This window comes from Mastigoproctus giganteus, chromosome 3, assembly GCF_048544385.1.
Source record: "Mastigoproctus giganteus isolate SK-2022 chromosome 3, ASM4854438v1, whole genome shotgun sequence".
Lineage (NCBI taxonomy): Eukaryota > Metazoa > Arthropoda > Arachnida > Uropygi > Thelyphonidae > Mastigoproctus > Mastigoproctus giganteus.
This window is the reverse complement of record NC_143577.1, coordinates 15,564,655-15,591,413: the sequence shown is the minus strand read 5'-3', so window position 1 is coordinate 15,591,413 and position 26,759 is coordinate 15,564,655. Positions and strand designations below refer to the sequence as shown.

The 26,759-nt window shown below is 36.9% G+C and overlaps 1 protein-coding gene across 1 annotated transcript in view; it reads left to right on the top strand.

Moving 5' to 3' along the window:
• Positions 1-26,759, top strand: part of LOC150087733 (U3 small nucleolar ribonucleoprotein IMP3) — a 141,096-nt gene that overhangs the window by 6,706 nt on the left and 107,631 nt on the right. The window contains exon 2 of the mRNA XM_090370083.1: positions 2,019-2,126. Coding sequence (XP_090226209.1) covers positions 2,019-2,126 — 108 coding nt within the window. The remainder of the gene's footprint in view (positions 1-2,018; positions 2,127-26,759) is intronic.

Below are 26,759 nucleotides of genomic sequence, written 5' to 3'. Positions count from 1 at the left end.
CATTCTCCCCCCCCCCCAACTTCTTTGAGAACACAGTTTTCAGGGAAGTCTGGGGGGGGGGATGAGCGTCTTGACAGAAGCTGGATCTGTGTTGAATTTGCTAGTTCATCTATACGATGCTGCCATTCAGAAACAGAAAAGAAATTAAGGTTAGTCTTTATAATGTGGTATCCCTTCCGATCAATCATTGCAATAGCAGTGATTGACAGGCTTAGTCTCCTCCTTCTCATTGCTTTCCTGACAGTGATTGGAAGCTCCAATCTCTTCACAGTATACAGTATATAGTACCATTATGTTGTAAAGAAAATGTGATATGCATTAATTTTGGTGACTGTGTACATATTTCAAATTCAGTACGTATATCTCTGCAGTTGAAAAAACATAAGGGTTATACTCGAGATTATGGGTACACCTCTGTACCCATAATCCGGACTTTAATAATAAAGCAGTCCTGGCCGTGGCCAGTGACTGGTTTTTTGTTTGAATCCTTACTGAAGTTGCGTAAAAACCTAACCTTTTTTCACTAAATAACGACTACTTGAATACAAAGAAAACTCAACCGGATAATCACTCCGTTCTTTGGCCACGCCCATGACACGGTGACAAGGTGTACCGATAAAATGGAGTATAGCCAGCATCAGGATTTAGTTTTAAATTTAATATATAAATATACAATAAGAACCACTAAAATAAACTGTTTCCTTTTTTATATTGATTTGGGAACTTGTTTTTATTACATTTATTTAAAAAAAAAACAATCTCTTTAAAATAGATGTCTGTAAAGTATTTTATTAAAAAAGGGTATTGATTAAAATTACTTAACAGTTAGTGATTAGTTTATACTGAAGGTAGTTCCCATGGAAATTCCCTCCTTTTTTTTTCTTTTTGCCAGTGTACTAAAAGCCTGTGGCTTCCTTGCACTATAGGGGCTTACATCTAGTGAGTATGGGCTTGGCGCACCCAGGGTCCTGAGCTGGATATCATCATTCTTCTATTTCTTGATGATTCCCTTCTGCTTCTCTCTCTCAGGGTAATTCAGAATTTTTTTTGGCAGGTGCAGCATAAGCCTCAGGCTTCCTTGCACCATATGGCTAATAATAATAATAATATATAAAATACTATTATGTTGCTATTACTGTTAACATTATGTTAACTTTATAGGAATGATATTGATACACAAAAGTTGAACTAAAATTATTAATATTTGTATTTAATTTGATTAGGATAACCACAAAAGCAAATCAAATTAAATTGTACAGTATTTAATTTGATTTGGATACCCACAAGAGCAAATTCACTATTCAGTTAAAAACTCCAGGATGTCACCGTGTTAACTGTTTTTGAACTTATTGGTCCTTCATTAGATATCAGGTGGTATCAGTTAGCAATATGTTGAATGGTGAATAATGCATTTAATCTAAATTTATTAACATATAATTAAACATTAATTAATTCTGGTTAATATTATAAACTTAATTCCATGCTAAGATCTTTAGCATGGAATTGAGTAGCATAAGAATATCACTTGACTGCACATATTAACAAATCTTATTAAATTTACAGGTCTAATAAACACTGAAAAAATTTAGACTCACCTTAGCATCATGTTTTATGATTAATTTTTTGCGATTTTTGATTGTGACTGAAAGGAACACATGACATGGATAACTTACATTTGTCCATGTGGTTAACTTTAAATAGTCAGCATTAAGTGTGTAATTTATTAGTTTTTCAGTTTGTTTTTTTTTAAATCACAGTCAAAATCTCAAAAGTGATTATAACGTGGTATTAATTCTAAATGTTTTTTAGCATCTATGTTTAGACTTGGTAAACTGGAGTAAGAAAATACTTCAATACATACATTGAAGTATTTTTCTTACTCTGTTCAGTTTACTCAGTGCTATTAATGTCCTTCAGTTCTCACATTAGGAGTAATATACATAAATGCAGTTAGGAAGTCCTCTTGTGTATTTGATAAGCATGGCTGCTGTTTATAATTAATCTTTTTTTCATTCCAGGTATAACAAATTGGCTCGTTCTGTTAGAGATCTAGCAAGAAAGATAAAAGAACTTGAACCAAGAGACCCTTTTCGCACAGAGTCTACCTCTCAGTTGCTTCTCAAACTGTGAGTAATAGCATGTTTGTTTTCATTTTAAGAATTATGCGAGTTTGTTTAAATCATACTTGTAAGGAAATTGTATTTTGCAAGTTGTCTTATAGCTGGGACATTTTTTTGAGTATGTTGAATTTTTTTTTTAAGATAAGTTATGTAATCTTACTTGACTAGTATCATGAAATGCTACTTATATTGTAGAAATCTGATAATCTGTCCTCCATGGCACTGTGGCATGCCAGATTATTAGATATTCCAGGTTGTTGGATGTTGATCTAAAATACTTATGAAGTCTTCAAGTGACTCAAAATTTTTGGTGTCTGCTCTTTTTTTTGCTGTTATACATAGCAGAAGAACCAAGGTTAAACTTAGCCATGATAAAACTGATTTTCAGCAATTGAGTTGTCTTAATCTCAGGACAAGACACTTGGCATGATTCACATTGGCAGTGGTTCTAACAGATAGTGAAGTTCTGGAAATGTTACTTTCCCACAGACATTCATTCAAAAGATATTTTGTTTGTGCTTGACATTGTCATTATATCAAAATTTATTGTATTCATCAGATGCTTACTTCGCAGAAGGATAGCATGCATCATTCTCATGCTTGTGAAGTAATTAATTCAATAATCAAATTTTGTGAAGAAGCATTGAGAAAAAGCAATTAGAAATTCTAATTGAAGAAATGCTAAAACTTGCAGTGGCAGCTACAGGTGTAAACCTTAGCACAGTTAACAGAATAAAACAGCAGCAATGTCTCCTCGACAGCAGCTGTAAAAACGTTTCAGCACCCATTCAGTGCCAGATTTTGGCATAAGACATGGCTTGGGACTTTATCCGAGGAGTTTTGGCTGTTTCCTTTTGTGAGGATAAAAATTTATAATTGCATATTTTGAGGCCCCTTCACATGCTTGGACTTAGAGCCTCATCCGGTGTTGAATCCTGGGAGATGACTGGGGTGAGTTTCACCTCTGGTGAAAAATAGTAATTTTTATTTTAATATTTGTTCAAAGACATCAGACGTTGAAATTTTTGCTACATTTTTTTTAATTTTTAATTGAAATTTTCTTCTTACTGTGCTTTTTAGGGGCCATATTATCAGAGTATACAATGTAGTAATTAGAAAACACGAATTCAATAAATTTTTGTCAAATAAACACAACACAAAGATTCACATCAACTAAGTGTGGTACTCGTTAAGTGATACACAGCAAAAATAAATCACTTAAATTCAAAAGACATGAAATTTCCAAAATAATGAAATGGGAAATATTTCTGGCTGCACAACTTGTAACTAAAAGCCACTATTTCAAGTGTCAGCATTTTTGTTTTATGGTTTTCAGGTTCCCTTTATTTTCACACAAACCATCTCTTGATAGTGTTTCACACAGATGATCTACTTGTGACTAATGCTTTGTTTGTATATTGTAAACAAAACGACCGGATTAGAGGCCATGAATAGGTTCCTCATTTGTAAACAAAATGACTGGATTAAAGGCCATGAATAGGTTCCTCATTGGTACCTCAGAATATTGTAATTAGAGTGTGTCCCGTGGCTTTCAGGGGAAGGGCTAAACAATGTCTAGGCAGAGAGAGGAGTTTACTGCAGCCACTATTTCAATCATCAGCAGTTACACTTTATGGTTTCACATTCCCTTTATTTATTTTTTTCACAGTGAGAGTCTACTTGCGGATAATTCTTTGTTTGTATACCACAAACAAGATGGTATGGTCGCAGCCTATAAACAATACATTTTATGATCTTTTTATTATATATGTATCTGTAAAGTGCATGAAGATAAGCTTAGAAGGCCCGAATGAGTTATCGGAAAAATATATGCTTTAGTCAAGGCTTAATTAAAATGGCAACTCACCTCAGTGATCCGTTATAGTTACATGAATTGTGAAAAGGGGAGGGAAGTACTCTAATTAAAACATTAAAACAAGAAGCTGAGTCATAAACTAGAAATTGTAAATTAAAGAATTAGCCTAGAGGAGGGAGAGGTGCACCACGCCATCCTCTAGTTGTCAATTATAGTACTAAAAAAGTTACTAAGAAAGTTATGGTATATTAAAAATGGGGGATAAGGCCAATAGTCGTGAACGACGGACTGTGATTATCTTCAGTTGGTGCTATAGTAAGAACAGAGAGTTGTTATTAATCTTAAGTACCCGAAATGTTTTGCTGAACAAGTATTTTAACTTGCACGAGATTCCAAATGGGGGAAAAGGAAACCAGTAGTTTGTTTTTCAGGATGTTGAAGTTGGCATTAAGACGGCACCATTCTATTATGAGGGTTTTGTATTGAAGGAGCTTATAGCTGGTATGTAATTTAATGATAGTGATTGCTGCATCAACTGAGAGCATATGATTGTAAGTGCACGCATGCTGGGAGAGCTCCATATTTCCTTGGTGTGTTCAAAAGCGTGCACTTACAATCATAATCCCTCAGTTGCTGCGACAATCACTATCATTAAATTAAATACAAGCTATAAGCTCCTTCAATACGAAACCCTCATAATAGAATGATGCCATCTTAATACCAACTTTGACGTCCTGAACACCAAACTTCCAGTTTCCTTTTCCACCATTTGGAATCTCACGTGAGTTAAAATACCATGTGTTCAAGAAAACATTTCTGGTAATTCATAAGGAACAAAGAGTTGTTACTTATCTTACTCTAGTGCCAACCGAAGATGATCACAATGAAAGTCCGTTGTTCACGACAATTGGCTTTATCCCCCATTTTTAATATACCATAATTTTTTTAGTAACTTTTTAGTACAGGTAACTCTCGTATAAAATGGTAGTTAGGTTCCTATAAAATGTCATGTTGTGCGAAACCATGTTATACGGGACTAAGAAAAAGTACAAAAAAGGGGGGTTACATTCCAAAAGCTAAAAAATACACTATTTCATTAACAGAAATACACCATTCTAGATTTCGTGTATCTTCTATTCTCTTTAAAAAATCAGTAATCTGGGTTTGTTTGCTTTTGCTTGATAAATCTTTGTGAATTTCATCATATGGAACTAAGCATTTTTTGAAGCTCCCTTTTGAACTTTGGGCTCCTTTCATTCAATAATCTGTATTCAGAAAATAAGATTCTAATTGCTCGGCTAACTTTATGCCTTCCCGTATGCTTTTTAGTGTAAAATTTGGAAGTTTAGAATTTTCATCTGCTCTGTCATCATCTGAATTGATTTGGTTTTACCTCCAATGCTATTTCTACCAAATCCGCTTCAACAGCCTCTTTTTCTACCAATAATTCTTGAACATCTTCAGTAATCATATCTTTTTTTAATTTTTTTAGGAGCATAGGCAACTAAGGCCATGTTAATCTGTGTATATACATTGTCTGTAAATTGTGTCCCGAGGTTGATTTTTTGTTTTGCTGGACGAAAAACCAGAGATTCTGAGAGAAAAAAACCATGCTACCCTTGCATGAGACCAACTCAGCCATGTTGTGAAAAAGACCCATAAAAATTCCTCCTGTCATCGATGGGATTCAAACTGAGGTCTTTTCCAGCCGGCGTGGTGAGGATGGTGATTCTATCAACTGTGCTACCCACGAGGGCTTCAGTAGCCATATCAAAACCTTTCCCCCTCCTACCGATATAGTAAATTCTACTATCACACCGATTCCCTTTCCTGCCAGTTCAATCATAACGAATGGTCAAAGAACATTTTTTTTTTTGTTGTTGTTTTAAAATGAGAATGCGTGTAGAATATCGATATGTGGCTAAACATTTATTATATTAACAGATGTTTTTGAACTTTATGCTGGCAGACGGTGTCTCTTATGAGGTTGAAACATTTGAAACTTTATGCTGGCAGATGGTGTCTCTTATGAGGTAGAAACATTTGATAATTTATATATGTACTTGGGACTGTTTATATTTAATCTATGGACACCATACATTAGGCTTTCCATGATGTATGCCTAATTCGTCCTTATAGGATGCCAAAATACATTAGACTTCATAAATCAGGAATTTTCGGGACACAGCATGAGGTGGATTTTTGAAAAATTTATGGGTTTTTTTTTTGAACAGTATGCATGCAGCCTAAGTATTCAAGAGTAATTCATTAAATGATACAACAGCTCTAATTCCTGTAATATTCACAGAATGATAATCACTAGTATTAGTGTTAATAGTGACAAATGATGGAAGAAGCAAACAGCTGAAAGTTTCTGCCAGTGATCAACCACTGCTGGCTGAAGCCAAACTCTCACACACATCTATCCTGCAACCATCCTCAATTTGAATTTATTCCTCCTCATGTGTGTAGTCTGAGCAAGAGGAAGAATCCCATCAGCATTGAGCTTGCTCAATCCATTCAAAGCCTTAAATGCTTCAATCAGATAACATCACAGGTGCATAGTCTTCAGATGCTACAATTTGCAAAACCGAAACCTCTTTTTCTTGGAAAGAGCACCCTTTATTCCACTCACCAATCTTGTTGTCGTTCTTTGTAACCATTCCAGCAGCTCTATATCCTAAAATGAAGTCTCCAGATCTGTATACAGTACTGAAGATCAAGCTGGACCATTGCCTTATACATTGTGAATCACCTCCTTATCCCTTCTAGCAAAATACCTGTATATCATTGACAGACCCCCATGAACTGACCTGGCAGACTGTCTGCACTGCTCATACAACTGCATATCTGATTGTACAATTATCCCCAGGTCTTTCATTTTCCACTACCCTGAGTGTAGTAGTTGGTACGTTATTCTGGGATTAAACTTTAATTGCTATTTCTCAGCTCATCTGCCTAATTTTTGTAGTTCTTGTCACAGTAGTATACCTTCACTGACTACACTGACAACCTCATCTGCAAATTTAGACTTAAGCCTGATACACCTTCATTAATATCATTAATAAATATTGAAAACAACATCAGGCTGAGCACTGAACTCTGGCAGACTCCACTAATAACAGTCCACAAAGAGCAGTGTCCATTGAAAACTACTCTACATTTTCTCCCACTCAATGATCCCTTTATTCATAGTTGTAACTTGCCTTTAATATCACGCTGCTGCAATTTGTAAAACAGTCTTTTATGTGCAACAACAGTATCAAAAGTTTTCATGAAATCTAAGTACAGTGGATTCCAGTTATTTGGGCCACTGGTTAATCGGGGCAGCCGTTTATTTTGGGCAAATCTTAAAAAACAGAAACCAATCTAGAAAATAGCCAGGGTTTACTTTGCTTAATTGGGACAGCATGCCGTTTAATTGGGGCAGGAAACCGCAGCACTGGAGATTACCCTACGATTGTCTCCAACAGTACCACGTGGTTCGGTCGAAATTCTGGAAGTCACTACCATAAAACAATAAAAACAATTAGCAGTCACCTGTTTATTGGGCTTTTCTGTTAGTGAAATCTATCATAAATGGACAGTAAACTCGGATCTTACTGAATTTACGATAATACCGACAGCTGGAATTCTGTGGGTTATTATGGCGAAATGTGTTTACACTTCCATGAAATCTTCAATCATATAAAAAAATTAATTTTCAGATCTTCTCTTCATTCCTATTTTTAAAGCTTTATAACTCGTTACTCCGTTCTTACTTGCGCGTATTGTGTTACTTGCAATTTGTGTGTGCCGTGTTCTTTGTTATTGATTGCTTATCTTTTTACTGTTTGTTTTAAATTTTAATCCCCACCCACAAATGTCAGTGAACAGAAATCAACTAGTTCGTATGTACATATTACATATAATATCGGTGTTTAGATACACCATAGACACTCTTAAAAAAACTACAAAGTAGTTGTTGTGGGCATCATTTGCTCTTTCTCATATTGTGCTCTGCCTTCACGACGTTTTTTTAAGAGTGTCTATGGTGTATCTAAACACCGATATTATATAGATACTAAACTCTTAAAGTATTATGCCATGCGCATTTAATTATTTTAAATATTATCTTATACACCTTTTGGCATCTCTCATATTATGCGATTAACTTCACAACTGGGTCGTCATGTCTGCAATACTAGGGTACCTGCCCACCCACTGATGATAGGCCAATAGCCTTGAAACATGTCTGGGTGGTGGTACTCACTGAGAATAAGTAACAATAGTCTTCTCTATTAGTGAAGCGTTACTTATTTGAGGTAGTGCAGTATCATGGCAACTCGTCGTGAAGGCAGAGCACAATATGAGAAAGAGCAAATGATGCCCACAACAACTCCTTTGTAGTTTTTTTAAGAGTGTCTATGGTGTATCTAAACACCGATATTATATAGATACTAAACTCTTAAAGTATTATGCCATGTGCATTTAATTATTTTAAGTACATATTACAGTACGTATAATATATATTAATTATTCCGATTATCACGTATATTCTTCAGATTTTCACGTATCATTTAATTTTTTAATTGGTAAGGTAATAAAGGGTAAATTTGTGCTTAATATATCTTTGCTTTTATAGCCTGTGGATAATATTCCTCCTATTTTTGCTAATAAGAATTGCTGTTTAATAGAATTAAAATTAAATTCACAAACATGATCACAATGACCGGCGCATACTGCACATCATATAGTGAACAGTACTTTACTATGTTGAGTTCGTTGTAACGTGATTTGATTGTACAGTGAACCAATTGTAAAGGGGGAGTACATTGTATTTTTAACTATTTACGTGAAACTTCGGATAATTGGGGCAGCCGCTTAATCGGGCCAAAATGCACTAGTCCCGATGTGTCCCAAATAACCAGAATGGACTGTATATGATATCGAAATTATTTGTTGCATCCAGTTCCTTTGGTAACTGCATTGTAATATCCAATCAAATTGGGGGCGCCTCCATAGCCAGGTGGGAAGGAGCAGCAGTGCATAGCACACGCTTCTTGATTAGACCGGGGTTCGAGCCCATCACCACCAAATACGGAGGATGCGGAAAGGTCAGGGAATGACCACCGCATATCCCGGAGCAATATGGCCTTAGTTGCTAATGCTCCTAAAAAAAAAAACCAAAGCAAACCAAACCAATCAAATTGGTCATACAGGGTTTCCCCTTAATAATCTCATGCTGTGACTAAAGTATATCTGCACTCCTGGGTGTTCCTGCATTATTTATTTAACTAGTGACCATATTATTTTCCTTTGAACAGACGTTAAGCTAACAGGTCTGTAGTAGTAGTAGTGGCATGTGATGCAGAAAGCAGTGTATGAGCTTATGCAGCATCAGTCAAAAAAAAAAAAAATTCACACAACCATTCCCTCTAAATGTTTGTCCAGTTCCTTCTTAAATTTATTTAACTTATGCTGGGATGTGTTTTGGTGCAGTAACAAGAAGGCCTTGGTTACAGGATTTGTCTTCAATGAATGGGAGCTTGAAGTTTTCTGTCCTTTAGTGAAGAGTTACCTTGAGAAAAATAAGCTTCCTGTGAAGGCACTGCTCCTGCTGGATAATGTGCCACGCCATGATCCCAACCTTGTTCAATCTCTTGAGGCAGTTTGACTTTGTTCAAATCAAATTTTTGCCACCCAACACCACTCCTCTTCTTCAACAAATGGACCAGCAAGTGATTGCAAACTTCTAGAAAATCTACACCACAAAAATGTTTGCAAGTTGCTTTGCAGCAACCTCTGGTGAAAATGCTGTCCCCCTCAAAGATTTTTGGAGGTTGAAACAACATGCTGGATTGCGTGAGGCTGATTGTAAGTTTTTGGAATGATGTTTCCACCAGGTGCTTAAATTCAGCTTGGAAAAACATCTGGCCTTTAATTATTCATAAAGTTGACGGATTTGAAGATGTTTTTTTTGAAGGTTCTTTGACAAATGATATTGTCACTCATGGTAAATCAATAGGTCTGGAAGTTAGCCAAGAGGACCTTATTGATGCTCATGGGCATGAGCTAACACCAGAGGAGCTACAAGAGTTAGAGAAAATTATGGAGAGTGACACTGAAGAGGAAGAGGAAGAAAAAGACAAACAAAAAGTGACAGTTGAAGACTGTCATTTCTTGTTCGGAGCATTTAAAAAACACCCTGACATTGAAAACACTGAACTCATGATGTGCAAAATGGAAGACTAAGTCATTTCTTACTTCAGAAAGTTACAAAAAAGTTGTCAAAAACAGCCACTTTGGACAGTTTTTTTGCCAGTAGCAACAAAAGACTGAAAAGACACCTGATGCTTGATATAGTCCCACCACCACTATGTCACCATTGATTTCATCAGCTCTGCACTTCAAGTCTAAGGTAAATGCTAATTTTTTATTTTTATTTTAAGATGTTTTCTGACTATTTATTAAATAATCTTTATAAAACACTAATTTTTAATGTACACATGAAGTATAACATGTAAGAAATATCTATTTTTTGTGTTGTTGGGGAAGAATTATAGAAAATCAATGTATTATTGGTTTTAACTTACAATATTTTCAACATACAATGGGTTTTGTGGAATGAATTACCATCGGATGGTAATTCATTGGGGCCTCACTGTACTTGATTTCAGGAAAGCTTTTGATACTGTTGCAAATGGAAGACTACTATACAAATTGGAGCAGTATGGCAAGTTGCTACAATGGATAAAAGGACTGTTGAGTGGAAGAAGACAGAGTGGTAATCAATGAACACTGCTCTTCATGGACTAATGTTATTAGTGGAGCCCCAGGGTTCAGTGTTGGGTCCATTGTTGTGTTGTATAATTATCAATGATATTTATGAACGTATATTAGGCTTAATGTCGATGTTTTCAGAAGATACAAAGGTTGGCACGGTTGTTATTGACAGTAATGACAGTGCTGCTTCAAAAGGATCCAGAAAAGTTGGGCAGATGGACTGAGAAGTGGCAACTGAAGTTTAACATTGACAACTGCAAAGTACTGCACATGGATAGCAGTAACTCCCAGAGAAATGTACCAACTGTATGTTACTACACTCAGGGTAGTGGAGAATGAAAAAGACCCAGGGTAATTGTGCAATCAGGTATGAAGTTTTTTGAGCAGTGCAGACAGGGTGCCGGAGTAGGTCATGGTGTCTTGTCAATGATATACATGAATTTTGCTAGCAGGGATAAGGAAGTGTTTATCCCCTTGTATAAGGTGTGGCTTGGCAATTGCCTCATACGATTATCCCCTTGTATAAGGCAATGGTCAGGCCACACCTTGAGTACTGCATACAGGTCTGGAGGCCTCATTTTAGGAAGGATGGAAAGTTGCTAGAATGAGTAGAGGGAAGGGCAACCGAACTGGTGAGGGGAATAAAGGGGTGCTCTTACAAAGAAAGGCTTAAGTTCTGCAAATTGCAGTGTCTGGAGACTATGTTCCTGCACTGTGACCTGATTGAGGTGTATAAGACCTTTAATGGTTTAAGCAGGCTCAATTCTGAGGAGATTCTTCCTCTTGCCCAGATTACAAACATGAGGGGGCATAAATTCAAATTGAGAAAAGACAGTTGTAGAATAGATGTGCAGAAATTTGCCTTTAGTCAGTGGGTTGTTGATTGTTGGAACAAACTTCCATCTGATATTGTGGAAGTTTTAGCTTAAATAAATTCAAGGAAGAAGTGGACAAATGTTTTGAGCAAATGGATTGGTGAAATGGGAAGGGTTTTTTTTTTTTTCCTTGCTGATGCCGTATAAGCTTGCTTTCTTGCATCATATGCTTCTGCTAATGCTAATCTTCCAGCTTATGCAATAACCTCTCATAAGGCACCGAGTCAAATGTCTTGCTAAAATCCAAATAAACTACGTTGAAATTGTTCTCTACATCCCGCTCATGAGTAACTGTATCAAATATAACTTAAAAGTTAATTAAACATAATTTTCCTATGTTTGTCCACTAGACCAACCTTAGAATACATGCCACAAGCTATACAAATGATGAACTCATAACTCTCACTGGAAATGGCTGCAGGCATTTTTGTCTGGGTTTTGATATCCTTGGACTTTATATTGTAGGTGGATCTTGTAGCAACCATTATTATGAAGTAACTACTTCATTGACTAACATGATGAATCCTATTCATCACATTAATCCATGAAGAGCAATGGCCACTTATAACCATTCTTGGTCTCCTAATGCTTCACCAATCCTTTCATGCTTATGGTACGGTATGAAAGACTTTACTGAAATCTAAGCATATGATATTAAAATCATTCTCTGCCTCCATTTCCTTTGTAACAACCTGATAATAGCTAATTAGATTGGTGAGGCATTGTATTTAACTTATTGTATTAATCTGTGCTGTGATTGCCATACAGCCCTCTACTCGCAAAATGATCTTGCATTAGTTCTTCAGATGCTTTTAATGCCTAAAAGTTTAGTTACCACTTTTGCAGGTTCTTTTAGTATAATTAGATAGATTCCATTAATCCCAGATGCTTTTTTCACTTTTAACTGCAGCAATTTCTTTTCCACATTACTCTTCTGTTAAATATAAAATTATTTTAACTCCAAATCAGTATTAGATGAACTTCTGCTAGCCTCATCTCTAAAAAAATTATGTATGAATGTAGATGAAAAATACTTGTTTAGTTTATCAGTAATTTGTACAGAATCATTAACAGTTATACCATTTAAATTCAACAGATGAAGTAATTATCCCTTTCCTTCTGTTGTTAGAATACACAGAATTTCTTACTAATTTCCTCTGCATTTTTTAACCTATGACTTCTCAAAACTTGTCTGACTCTGAGTAACTTGATTACACACTAGTTTATACTTATTGTCTGATTTCATTTCCTAACAATTTATAATCATCCAGTGCATTTTTTTTTTTTTTTTTACTGGGCTCCTCAATTCATGTGACATCCATTTTGGTCTAAATCTTGAACAATATCTTATTTGGTATCAAATGCTTAATGGCCTGTCCAATTACTTCTCTGAACATCGATAAAGATCTTTTTCCTCCCTTGTTGAAATCATAAGTGCATTGTGTCTTACTGGAGAAGTTGCTGTTTTGCCCCACAACCAATTCAGATATAAATTATTATTGAACTAGTATTTAATGAACATTTTTATTAATCTGTCTGCAAAAATAACATTTCTAAATAATCTGCTGATATTAATATATGCATTAATATCCTGCAATATTAATGAGCATACTGAAATGGAGAAAGTGGAGACAGATTAATATGTATGTTAATTTGCCTCTACGTTCTTGTTTTTGTACTTTATGGTTACTAAATAAATACTAAAAGCACACTTGTAGGTAATAAAATATTCATGTGTTCACCATTATTTTCTGATAAGCAATGAAGACAGGGCATTCTGTATTAATGAAAATATATAAATTTTTTGCATTGCCATGCAAATATATTACACACTATGCCATTCAAACATCTAAAAGTAGACTTGCTTGACTTGTTATAACAGTACGTAAACGACAGATTGGCTTCTAGTTCCTACATTTCTTTTTGGCTATTTCAGTCATATGTTTGTAATTGATACATAATATATATACAGGCAATCAAACTTTCACCAGCAGGTGCCACATTTGGAACCACCGATAAAGGAATGCATCTGTCTGTTACTTCAGTTACACAAATCTGTTTATTACAAATTTTTGTTATTTTTGTGCTCACAGATTTTGAACAGTTGCTTGTTAGAAAAGGATGTTAGAATGTTAATGGCAAAAGTACAATAATTTTCAAAATACAGTGGTCAGGTCCATAAATAATGCTTCTTATGTGAAAAAGTTTTTTGTAATCAACTTCACATCATGAAGTTTTATATATTGCTGGTACAGATATTAAAACTTATATATTGCTGGTACAGATATTATATAGATATTAAAACATAAACATGCTCAGAGGTGGGCTGTCCCAAGGATGCCAGAAGTGCACTGCACCCAGGTGCCAACATTCACAAGGCTCTTCAAAATCTGAAACTTACATACACATATGAAGAAAATTTTAAAAGCCACCAAATTGCGATTTGCACCCGGGTGCCACATCCCTAGGAGCTCCCCTGAACATGCTAAAATAAAACTTTCTGTCTATTACAGATCTGAAGTTATAAACAATCAAACTGATGTCTGTTCTGCCAGAAGTTGGTGATACAGTTTCTTTCCGAGTCAAGACAAAACTCAGCTATCCTTATTCGTGAAAAATTGGATTCATGGATATAAGCAATATTAATAGATGGATTGCATGTTTTTAAGGCAGTGCTGTCATGGTATGGTAGGCATCCAGGCAAATGCCTAAGGCACCAATTGGTAGGGGCACTTTGTGGTTATATGGATTATTTAAAAGGGTGCCAAATGCTTGATTTGCCTGGGGCACAAAAATATCTCATGGTGGCACTGTTTAAAGGAGTCAGTAACATTTGTGACCAGCCATGGAATAGAAATCCCACGTCTGTGTGCACTGAAGAAAACACTGAGATTTTTGATGAAATTATTCAAAAAGACAGGTCACTAACCACATATACAATGATGAAAGCACTAAGGTGTTCAAAGACAAGTGTATTAACTATTTTAAACACATTAGGTTGTAGGAAAATATGCTGCAAATGCATACACAAGCAGTTAGCAAGAGAAGTTAAAGTCCAACAGCAGATTTTTTTTTTTTTTAGAGAAAGGTTATACTATAATAAATAAGGAACAATATTGCCAAACACTTGATAAGCTTAATATGGTGATAAAACCAAAAAGAAAGGCACCACACACACTGCTCATGTGACTCAGAAGAAAATTGCAAACCTAATATGGAGAGTTTTGCCTCATCCTGCTGATTATGATTTTTGTTGCTCCATGTGATTTTTTTTAATTTGGACATTGACAGGACTGCTGTACAAATTGGAGTGGTGTGGCATTAGGGGTAAGTTACTGTTATGGATAGAGCAATGGTTGAGTGGCAGAAAGCAGAGTGATTATAAATGGATACTGCTCTTTGTGGACTAACGTTATTAATGGAATCCCTCAGAGTTCGGTGTTGGGCCCCTTGCTGTTTACAGTATTTATTAACAATATTGATGAAGGCATATCTAGCTTATTGCGTAAGTTTTCAGATGGTATAAAGGTTGGCAGGTTGGTTAATGACATGATTCAAATAGCAGCGCCTAAATAAATTAGGCAGATGAGCGAGAAGTGGCATTTGGAGTTTAACATTGCTAAATGCTAGTACATATGGGTGGTAGTAATCGTAGAATAACATACCAATTAGGTGGTACCGCACTGAAGGTGGTGGAGAACAAGAGACCCAGGGGTAATTATATAGTGTGATATGAAGTTCTCTGAACAGTACAGACAGGCTGGTAGAACAGCTCAGTGGTTCTGTCAACAATGTATGGGATTTTGTATATTGTTGACAGAACTTTGCCAGCAGGGACAAGGAGGTAATTATTCTTGACTACTGCATACAGGTCTGGAAGCTTAATTTTAAGAAAAGATATTGGAATGACTTTTATTGGAATGACTAATAGAAGAGTAACCAGAATAGTCAAAAGCACAAGGGGTGGGGGGGTCTCTTACCACAAAAGACATTGGTTCTAAAAATTGCAGCACTTGGAAAGTAGGCACTAGCAAGGAGACCTGATTGAAATGTTTAAAGCTTTAAATCAGGGGTTCTTAACCTTCTTAGTTCCACGGACCCCTTTGCCAGTCAGGTGAATGCCACGGACCCCTTCTCAGAATAATGTTTTTAAATGCATAAAATAAAATTACAAAAAAAACCCAGGTTAATGAAATAGTTACCAAAATTTTAAAAAAACATTATACAATAATATATGTGTTTCTTAACACATTGAATAATAATACAATACATTTAAAATATAGGAAGACTTGTTGTTTATCTTGAATAAGAACATTAAACTGTGGTGTGGTATTTGACAAGGCAACACACGTCATGTTGGACATCTAATCGATTTCGATGTTTTGTTTTCATTGTTACAAGTGCTGAAAATCCCGATTTGCACAGATATATTGTTGCAAATGGTATCAAAGCTTCCATAGCTCGCTTTACAAGACGAGGATAGGCTTCTCTCAGGGAACACCAGAATTCTCCAAGGCCTTTTGAGGTAAACTCCAATCGTAGTACGTTTTTTGACCTAAGATCAATGAGTTCATCTTTGGTTAAGTCAACATCTTCGATACAATTCATATCAGAAAGAAAAGGATTTTGGAGCCATGGTTCAATTTTCATGCCATCAAGATAGAAATAACTTTTAAAAGAGTTCTGTAATGTTTCCAAGTGTTTGCAGATATCTCTTTTCAAAAAAATTGAGAGAGAAGTTTGCATTTCAACTACATCTTGGTAGGCGCCTCTGTAGCCAGGTGGGAAGGAGCAGCAGTGCGTAGCACACGCTTCTTGATTAGACCGGGGTTCGAGCCCGTCACCACCAAATATGGAGGATGCGGAAAGGTCAGGGAATGACCACCGCATATCCCGGAGAAATATGGCCTTAGTTGCTAATGCTCCTAAAAAAACCAAAAACAACAAAAGCAACATCTTGGTAAAGCACTTCCTGCAACAGTGGAAAGTTTGCAAGAATGTCGGTCTCTACTCTCTTCTTCCATATTGGTAAATTAGCCAAGAAAGCTTGTAATATTTCAGTTGCATCCATAATGGTGACTTCATGACCTTGAATGGAAAGATTTATCTCAGTCATATGGTGAAAAACATCTGTGTGAAAAAATAAAATCCTTCCTTTCAAAATGTTCCAAGAGTGGGTTTTCTCTTTCTTCCAGAAAAAGTGAAACTTCTGCCCTTAGTTTGAACAAGTGCTTCAAGACTTGTCCTCTTGAAAGCCAGCGCACTTCTGTGTGGTAGAGAAGCACTTCATATTCTGCTCCCATTTCTTGACAAAATCTTTTAAAAATACGATGATTCAGAGAACTTCTTTTGATAAAGTTGATAACTTTTATGGCTGTTGACAATACTTCTTTCAGGGTTGTTGGAAGAGTCTTTGTTGCCAGTGCATGTCTGTGTAAAAAGCAATGAGTGACGACGACTTGAGGAGCTTCTTTTTTCACTAAAGTAGCAAAACCAGATGTATTACCAAGCATCGCAGAAGCTCCATCAGTGCAAAGAGAATGAAGTTTTCCTTTCCATTCAAAGTTTCATTTGTAAAAAAAAACTTTTTGCCATTTCGAAAACGTCGACGGCCTTTGTAGTTTTCAAGACTCACAAAATAAGAATTCTTCTTTGATGGCGTCAGCATGCATACAGCGAACAAAAACAAGGAGCTGGCTACATTGAGAAATGTCTGTAGTTTCATCCAATTGCATACTGAAGGGGAATGGTGAGGCTGCCATTTCCTCGATGACCTGCTTCAAAATATTAAAAGACATATCAACTATTCTAGAATGTATTACATCATTTGACAAGGGAACAGCTTCCAGTTTTTTCTCTCTATTCCATTCCACAGACCAGTTCGACCATTTCCAGTGCACATGGCTTTACTAAAGTCTCTCCAATAGTGTGGGGCTTCTTTTGCTTGGCAATCCGGTAAGCAGCTTTATAGGATGCTTCAAGAAAAAGTTTTCGTGAAATGGCAAATCCAAGTTTTGGAAGTGTCCCTGCTTTTTCGAATTGAGATTTTTTCGCACAAAAAAAACCAGCATCTTTAGATGCATTTTCAGAATGGACAGACTTGAGATGGTCTTTCAGTTTTGCTGGCTTCATACTTCCATTCGCAAGAATTTTTCTGCACAAAAAACACTGGGGTATTTGAGTCCCGTCAAGTTCATTAATGCAAGTGAAACCAAATAATACATAGTTTTCATCATACTTCCTTTTCTTCAACATTTCAAGTTAAATTTGGTCTGTAACAAATGTTAAATAATTAATGCAATATTAGCAACTAAGAAAGACATATACGAAGGCTGTATGCATCGACAGACACACGGTGAGCGTGCATACACGTCTGTAGCACTGCAGGGGCCTCCACCGTTGGAACGGTATACATGCACATAGCAGCAAAAAGGTTAAATTACACGCTTCAACTGTTATCTAAAGTAGGACGTGTTTGAACATACCTGGTTTACACTCGTAGCCAGCGTGTCTATTCGTGTTAAAAGTGGCCTACTAGGCGCTGATTTGCCAGATAGTTTGACAACTACGTTGCACGATAGTCTGTCCACAGCATGACTGAAATCAAGTGTGATCTAGCGGCAGGTCTAATAACTGCCGTAATTTCAAAGTAACCATGAGCGTAAGCGATATTTTGAGATATGCAATAACTATTAATATGATATGAAAATATCTGTTATTTCTATTGGTGACTACAGATACAGCTAATACAATTGTAATTTATTACATACATTCATAAGTGAAGGAAATTAATGAGTTGATTTTTTTCCCATCCAAGCTCACAGACATTCAATCCATTTAAAGTAGGGTTAAGAAACCCTGCTTTAAATGGACTGAATCAACTTAATCATGATGGATGGTATTCTCAGACAGTATACATAAGGGCACATAGATGTTCAGCCAGAGAGTAATTGCCTATTAGAAGAAACTACCATCTAGTACTGTTTAAGTGGGTTGTGTGAATATTTAACCCCAGGGGCTCACATCTGGTGAGTATGGGCTTGGCACGCCCAGGGTCCTGAGCTGGATATCATCATTCTTCTCTCTCTCTCTCTCTCTCTCTTCAGGGTAAATCAGAAATTTTTTTTTTTTTTTAGGCTGGTGCAGCATAAGCCTCAGGCTTCTTTGCACCATATGGCTAATAATAATAGTAATTTAAGGAAGAATTAGACAGCATTATAAGCGATGAGCAGTAGAAGTGGGTACTGTTTTTTTCTTTTTTGATGGATGCTATGTAAGCTTGCATCATTTGCCAATACTACTATTAATATAGTAGTATTGGCAAATGATATGGTAGTATTGGCAAAAGAGCACTGCTGCTCCTTCCCACCAGGCGCCTCCGTAGCCAGGTGGGAAGGAGCAGCAGTGCGTAGCACACGCTTCTTGATTAGACCGGGGTTCGAGCCTGTCACCACCAAATACGGAGGATGCTGAAAGGTCAGGGAATGACCACCGCATATCCCCGAGCAATATGGCCTTAGTTGCTAATGCTCCTAAAAACCAAATAACAACAAACTACTATTAATAATAATAATAATAGTATGTTTGTGGAAAACATTTTGAGTAATAAGGAGCTGCTGAACAAGGCTGTGACAGGATAGTTTCAGTAGCAGAGTCCATCCTTTTAGCACAGTGCATATACGAATTGGAAAGAACGATGGTAAAACTGTATTAATGAACAAGGTGGATACATAGAATAATGTATCCATGTTATTCATCGATACTGAATGGTGAAGCACAGCATTTCTGAAATATGTGCATTAACTTTTCGCCTGATGGCAGTGTACACATTAGGCTCTCATGCTGTTAATTAATAATTAATAAGAATCCTTTAATTTGAGAAAATAAAGCTGATCTGAATTATGTTTTGCTGTCTTTACTGCCTCGGCATAGTATTTTCCCCTTTATTGACAGTGAAGAGTTGGCTTATGTTCTTTAGAATTGGCTGTGTTTATTTAGTTTTTAATTGAACAGCATCACCAAGGTGGTGAATCATTATTCATTAAAAACTCAAAGGCATTACTTTGACCAGTTTTTGAACTATTTGGTCATCAGACATGTAGGTCACCTTGATTTGATTAGTGATTGTTAAGCAGTAAATAAATGTATGAAGTCCGAATGAGGAGCTAAAAGGTATGCAGAAGACAACTTCCACTGAAACTTCATATGTATGTAATATTACTGGACAGCATTGGCCCAATGCAGCATTTCAGTGAAGAAATGGAATATCATTGAATAATATTGAAATAGTACCCCATTTCTTTTCTGAAATAAGAATCCTGAAATAAGCCTACTTCCAACTTTGGTGTGGGGGGTACTGGCTGTGGTTGTCTCTGGCAGCTCCCAACAATTTCATTTGATTTTTTTTATTTTATTTATTTAATGACTAATGTATGGTTTAAGGGATGGAGGAATGACCAAAAATTCTGAGAGCATTTCATACATACTCAGTGGGATTGAGTTCCAAGACTGTGGTGCCCACTCCACTTGGAAAGTATTCCCACACTGAAGAATGTCTTGCAGCAAGTTTTATTCTGTTGGGAGAAGCTTTATTATTCATTAGAAGGAACTGGGGCCTAATGTATGACTAAAAAAATCTAGCAGTGTTCAAGGATTTCATTTGTTTTCTTTGAGTAGTTTTCTCTGATTGCAATCTTTTTGTATGAATTCTGAAAGTTCTGCCTGACGTTTTCGCCAATTAAACATCTAATCAAGGTCACCTTAAAAATTTCACATTGTGACCAAATTTTGACTGAAGTTAATTCTGCTAAAGAGTAGATCCAGCCTTCATCTTTTGTGGGAAGCTGGAATAATTGTAGAACAGGGAAACAAGAAAGTCCAGCCTTTGGAGTAAGGGATGCAAGAATATGAAATAATTTTTATCCACGCTTATTAACCTTGCTTATTTGAGCTTGCTAAACCAAGCTGTGGAATGGCAGTCATTGGAGTTTGGATGCTCATTAGTCATAATTTTGTCCTGCTGCTTTGTATCTTAAGTCCATTACATAATAATAATTTGGTGGGGGGGGGGGGACTGGCTGTGGTTGTCTCTGGCAGCTCCCAACAATTTCAGTTGACTTTTTTTATTTTATTTTTTTATTTCTTTTTTGTATCATTAACAGGCTACAAACCACTATAGCCCTGGCAGCAGCAATTGCTACACCAGGGTCAGTTGTACATTTCTTGAGAAACTGTGAATGATATTAATTTGTGCCTGTGAGTATCAAAATTTTGAATCTGATTGTAACTTTTCATCTGAATTTGTTGACTCCCATAAGGCATGTCTGCCACAATAGTATAGTGGGTAGGCCACGCATTTTTTTTATAGTTAAGTCAAGGACAAATTATAAAGTTTTGTACATGACATTACTGGGTTTACTACTTAATTCATCGATTTCATATTGTGGAGGTACTTTGTTGCCGGTTGTCTTTGTATTGCACTACTCCAGTGGAGAAGTATAATGTGAAGTAAAGAAGTGCTTTATTTAGAGTGGTACAGTACCAGAGAAACTCATGACAAGTGCCTCTACAATATGAGATTGATGCACTGAGTAGCAAACCCAATTTGTGCATAGCTTTGTACAGAAAGAGGCTATGCCCAAGTAGCCTACAAGAGTGAATGCTCATTTTGATCAGATGAAACTGCCAAAGAGTCTATCCTTGGGAAATGTGGAGTATGCTCCTGGAGATGGTAAAAGACTTTCCCAGAATGCAGATGAGCCACTGCACGATTCAATATTTGATGCCAAGGACAGTTCTAAGCTGTGGCTACAGCATGGGACCAAAAGATAGAGGGCCATTGGGGGGGGGGGCTTTTTTCTCTTGGAATTTAAGGCTCTGAGAGGTATAAGCAAAACGAATGAGGATGAAATTTTCGCAGTTATAAATGATTCTAGAACAAGGGGCCATAATTTCAAGTTACTGGGGGAGATGTTTAGACTGGATTGCAGGAAGTTTTATTTTAGCCAGTGAGTATAAATTACTGGAATAAGTTACCTACATTGGTGGTAAAAGCTGACAGTTTGGGGAAATTCAAAGGTCAGCTGGATAATTACCTACGAGAGAATGGAAAATAGGTTGTCTGTTTCCTTTTTCTCTTATTAATTATTATTATTTTCTAAATTTTTCTTCTTCTTATTATTATTATTTTTTTTATTATTGACTGGTGCAGCATAAGCCATAGGCTTCCTTGCACCATGTGGCCATTGCCAATACTAAATGGAGTTAGGCTGATCATCCCAAACCATTCCAAGATCTTCATGATGCTTTACTCTGTTGATGGGATGACCATCTAGGTCCTAAATGGTCATCTAGGAGGATAGTAACATTGTTCTTCTGTCTTTTTTTATAGTGAAGGTTATTTGGGTGGACTCAGATGGTTTTGAGGTATACAGTTAGCTCCGAGAGCTGTACAAAATCATTCTTGGGGGGAATCTGACACTTTTTGAACATCCTTTGTGGGCTGATGAACATCATAATTATATATAATACATGAGTCCACGGGTAATAGCAAATTTTTAGGTGGTAGATGACTTTCATCAACCGGTGAAATACCACCACTTTGCTTATTGGAGGCTTGAAGTGACTGCACTCTAGAAACTAAACCCATGTTTAGTTTCTAGAGCAAAGTTTCCGGCATCCCCCTCCCCCCATACTTCTCCTTCAACCCATGCACGGTACTAAGTACTATAGGTTTTGATACTTTTCGTGTTTGGGGTTTTCATAAAAAAAAAAAAAATAATAATAAAAAAATAAACAGCACTATGATCAAGGAAGGTAGTTGATGGGGCAAAAATCCCAACAGTGACCTTGAGACTTGTTTGAGGAGACATGTTCAAGGTTTGGGTTTCTGGAAAGTTTGGTGGTTGTGGTGGAAGATGTAGACATTCAGTATTATACGTATTTGTACAAGAATCACTCAAAATTTTATTTTATTTTGTTTAGAATAATTTACAAGGTAGAGGAAAGTTTACCATATTTTGTGGTGTCGTGTGAATTCGAACATCGAACACGCAACATCACTCTGTATTTCATTGACCAGTTGGCTATGTCATGCCTTATGAAGCGGTAATCACATCGAATTGCCTTATTAGGGAAATTCATATTGACTGCGTTATAGCAGTTTTCTTAAATATGAATTTATCAAAATCCTGAAACTCCTAAAATCTGTGCAAGATAATATAGATTGATTGAATAAATTTATTGAATAAACAGATGTGATCTGTACAAAACTCCTTAAAGTTTTACCAGGTTATTTTCATAACTTCAGATGATTCATAGTTTATTATATAAATACATAGCTGAGTAAATAATAACAGTGGAAATGCCATGGAATGACCTCCCCTTAACAGACACAATGCTGTGATTAGTAATTGAAATATTTTAGTCGCATTTCGCATGTGCAAAATCACTATAATTTTATTACATTATAAAATGTGCATTTTTCTTGTTTTGTTAGATTTTTTAATCATTGTTTTTGTAATTTGTCTGGGGATTTAAAATATTTGCCAAATAAATTACGATGTGCTGAACTAGATAAAGATCACGAACACATGTTTGATCTTGTTGATAAGTGCCCCCTGGTTTTCCCCACTTTCAAATACTGCGATACTAGCGATTAAAGATAAAAAAGAAAAGAAAAAAAAAAAAAAAAAACGTGATCTAAATCAGAAATATTTTACCCTCCATTTAGACGATGTTAATACACTTAATGATTGGTCGGAAGTTTTAATGACGCTATCTTTCATTTGATCAGTGACATAATGAACTATGTGCGTGCGAAGGAGCGCTATTAGGGTGACAAAAGATGCATCTTAACGGGCAAAGTGGTCTCTGAATTGCCGTGTCTTAAAAGGTCTTGCTTCTTCTGTTATGCGCAGTCAAGTTTGGTATGTTTGTTCGCATTTAAACTAGTGTCTGCTCAATGGCATGCCTGCGGAATTTCAGTAGGGTGTGCGTTGTTGGGTGTGGGGGGAGGGAGGAAGTTTGACATATGACCAGAGCAACTGTATATAATGACATTCCCAGTTGGGAGATTATAAGTCATATTCCCCCCTGGTGTATTTTCTGTCATTATTTAAGACTTTTCTGTTTGGCATGTCGAAATGGTTTATGGAATCTTATAACAATGGAGCCATTCATCAGAGCTTGAAGGAAGGAAATATGCAGCTGCACAGAACTGATAGGGTTTGCAATTTAGGTTAGTTTTATAAATGAGGGGTGAGACTCGGTTCATATTGCATGACGAGAATGGGGAGTGTGTCTGATCAAAAGATGTTTGCAGGCTTCGTACGAATAAGAAATTTGAGTTAAAAAAGCTACAGCCACGGGAGAAGGCTCGGTGGGATGGAGATTGGGTGGGGGGGAATAGGAGATGTGTCACTGTGAGAGAGGCTTTGTGCGTTGGCGTTGCCATGTTGAATTATTCAACCGGCTGGCCAGGGACGCTGCTTCCCGTAATTCAATGGCTCGCTTAAAAATGGACCGTCCTCTGACATCATAATCCGTACATAATAACACCCTGTGTGAAAACCTGTTCTAAACTTTTCTTTCCACGCCTTTGCGGGATAGGGTGGACGTCTACCGGTGCCAGTGGCTTAACGACCTGTCGGCTGGGGTTCGATTCGTTGTGAACCTCACTTCAAGGTGATTGATAAGTTGCGAGCCAGCATTCTCAAGGCCTACTGGATGAGACGGAGAGCGTATGTGAACTCCGAAATATGTAAGACCTTGACCCGGCCTCCCCACCATTCCGCTGGGATCTTTAATTCTTATGTAAGGCGGTTTTTCTCCTTGCAAAGGGTGCTTGAAAGGTTTTTATTGTTTTCATGAAAGTGTTTATTATGCTCTGCTCCTCGAGTTGCCGAATTCTAAACGTTGTTACTGAGCAAACTATATTCAAACTGATTTGTGAGTTATTGTTTTGTTTGTCGAATCCAGAATTTGTGATTATGGTATTTTCTCAAATACCCTGCACACCCAAAAAGCGAATGAAAACTCTGCGCTTATATTCTCGGGATTTTCACTAGTAGTTTTTATTAAGTTCAGCGTTTTTATTCGAAGCCCGACTGAACTTACTTAACCTAAAATAAATATTTTATTTGTTACCGATATTTATTAAAGCAACCCCAGGGGCTCACATCTGGTGAGTATGGGCTTGGCACACCCAGGGTCCTGAGCTGGATATCATCATTCTTCTCTCTTTTGGTGATTCCCTCCTATCTCTCTCTTTCTCCTCAGGGTACTCAAATTTTTTTTTTTTTTTTTTTTGGCTGGTGCAGCATAAGCCTCAGGCTTCCTTGCGCCATATGGCTAATAAATAATAATAATAGAACGCGGCTTGGAGTGTTATGCTACATAGAGTTAGATGTAACTCTGGGAACGAAAATGCCCCCGTAGCCGAGTGGTCATGAGCGGGAGTGCAGTAGCACACGCTCTTTGAGTTGACCAGGGGTTCAAGCCCCTGATTACTAAATACGGTCGATCTGCCAACCCGCACTGGACCAGCGTGGCAGGTTATGGTTCATTTCCCTCAGCATGAAGAATTGTTGAGGAGGAGACTTCCATCCTGCAGTGGGTTGATAATGGCTGCAGTTTACCTTTTTTTTTTTTATTTGGAACATTCTTGCTTTTTTTGCAACGTGTGTGACTTTTGACGGAACTAATATGGAACGCGTTCCTGGGTCCCCTTGCTTTACCCATGACAGAAATTGACTAGCGTACGTCTTGCTTTTAGTCAAATACTTTCAGTAGAAGGAAGGGGTTGAATCACATTAGGCTACTTGATGTCTATGGATTAACTGATGATGACCCTTCTCAGGTTGCTAAAAACTGAATAGGCATGTACATTCACACATGAAGAATTCTTGAGAGAAGGAGATGCTATAAGTTTATCAAACTCTAACGAGGAACTAAATGACTTTGTGATAACTGAAAGGAAAGCGGACGAGAAATTGTTGAAAATAGATATAAAAAGGCACCTGTGGCCGATGGAATCTATCCAGTTATGTTAAGGGAGGCAAGCAAACTATTAGCCATAATTATGAGAGCATCCTTCAGCGGAGGGCTCTATGGACTGGAGATATGCGAATGTATCCCCAATTCATAAAGCGGGATCAAAATTACAGACCTGTTAGTTTTAACGTCTGTTCGAGGGAAAATAAGGGAATTACTGTTTAAAGAAGTAATGCAGGACCATCTGGACAGGCATGCAATTACAGTACATATACTGTAGTCACAGCATGGATTTGTTAAGTGCGGTCTTGTATAATCAACCTGATAGGTTGCTATTATACAGTGACCAAGGAACTGGATGCCAAAAATAATTGACATCATATACTTGAATTTCAGGAAAACATTTGATACTGTTCGATATAAAAGACTGCTGTACAAACTGCAGCAGTGTGGCATTAAGGGCAAGTTACTGTTATGGATAAAGGATGGTTAAGTGGAAGAAGACAGAGTAATTATCAATGGGCACTGTTCTTTGTGGACTAAAGTTATTAGTGGAAGACTTTTGATTGTGTTTGGCATAAAGGTCTTAATACGCTTCCATCGTATGGTTTACCAATTGTTTTTTATAATTGAGTATACAGTTTTCTCTCTAACTGCTCACTGCGGCTGATGGTAGATGGCTTTCTGTCTTCTAACTTCTTCACTATTGCCGGCGTTTCCCCCAAGGTTCAGTTCTTCCACTTTTTGTCTCTTGTATATTAATGACCTTCCAGTGACCGGAAGTCCTGCCCATAGTTTTGCTGATGGTAGCACATTGCATTCCACCTTCCAGTTTGAGAAACCTTGCCCTACAAAAACCGCGTCAACTTCTCAAATATCCCTTTGGTAGGATCGCCGTCCTTCCCACATTGGGTGGAAAAGATCTGAGTTCGATTCCCGTCAATGACGGGAGGAATCTTTATTGGCCATTTTCACAACGTAGGGGAGTTATTCTGACTCAGGCGAGGTAGCATAGATGTTTCTCACGGAAAATCGCATTTTTCGTGAACCAAACAGAAAACCGAACTCAGAACAGTTTATAGACAATATACACGGAGTAATATTGCCTTAGTCACCAATGCTCCTAAAACCCTATTTACAGCAACATTCTCTTATATCAACTAACAATTCCTTAAATGCTGATCTCCAAGT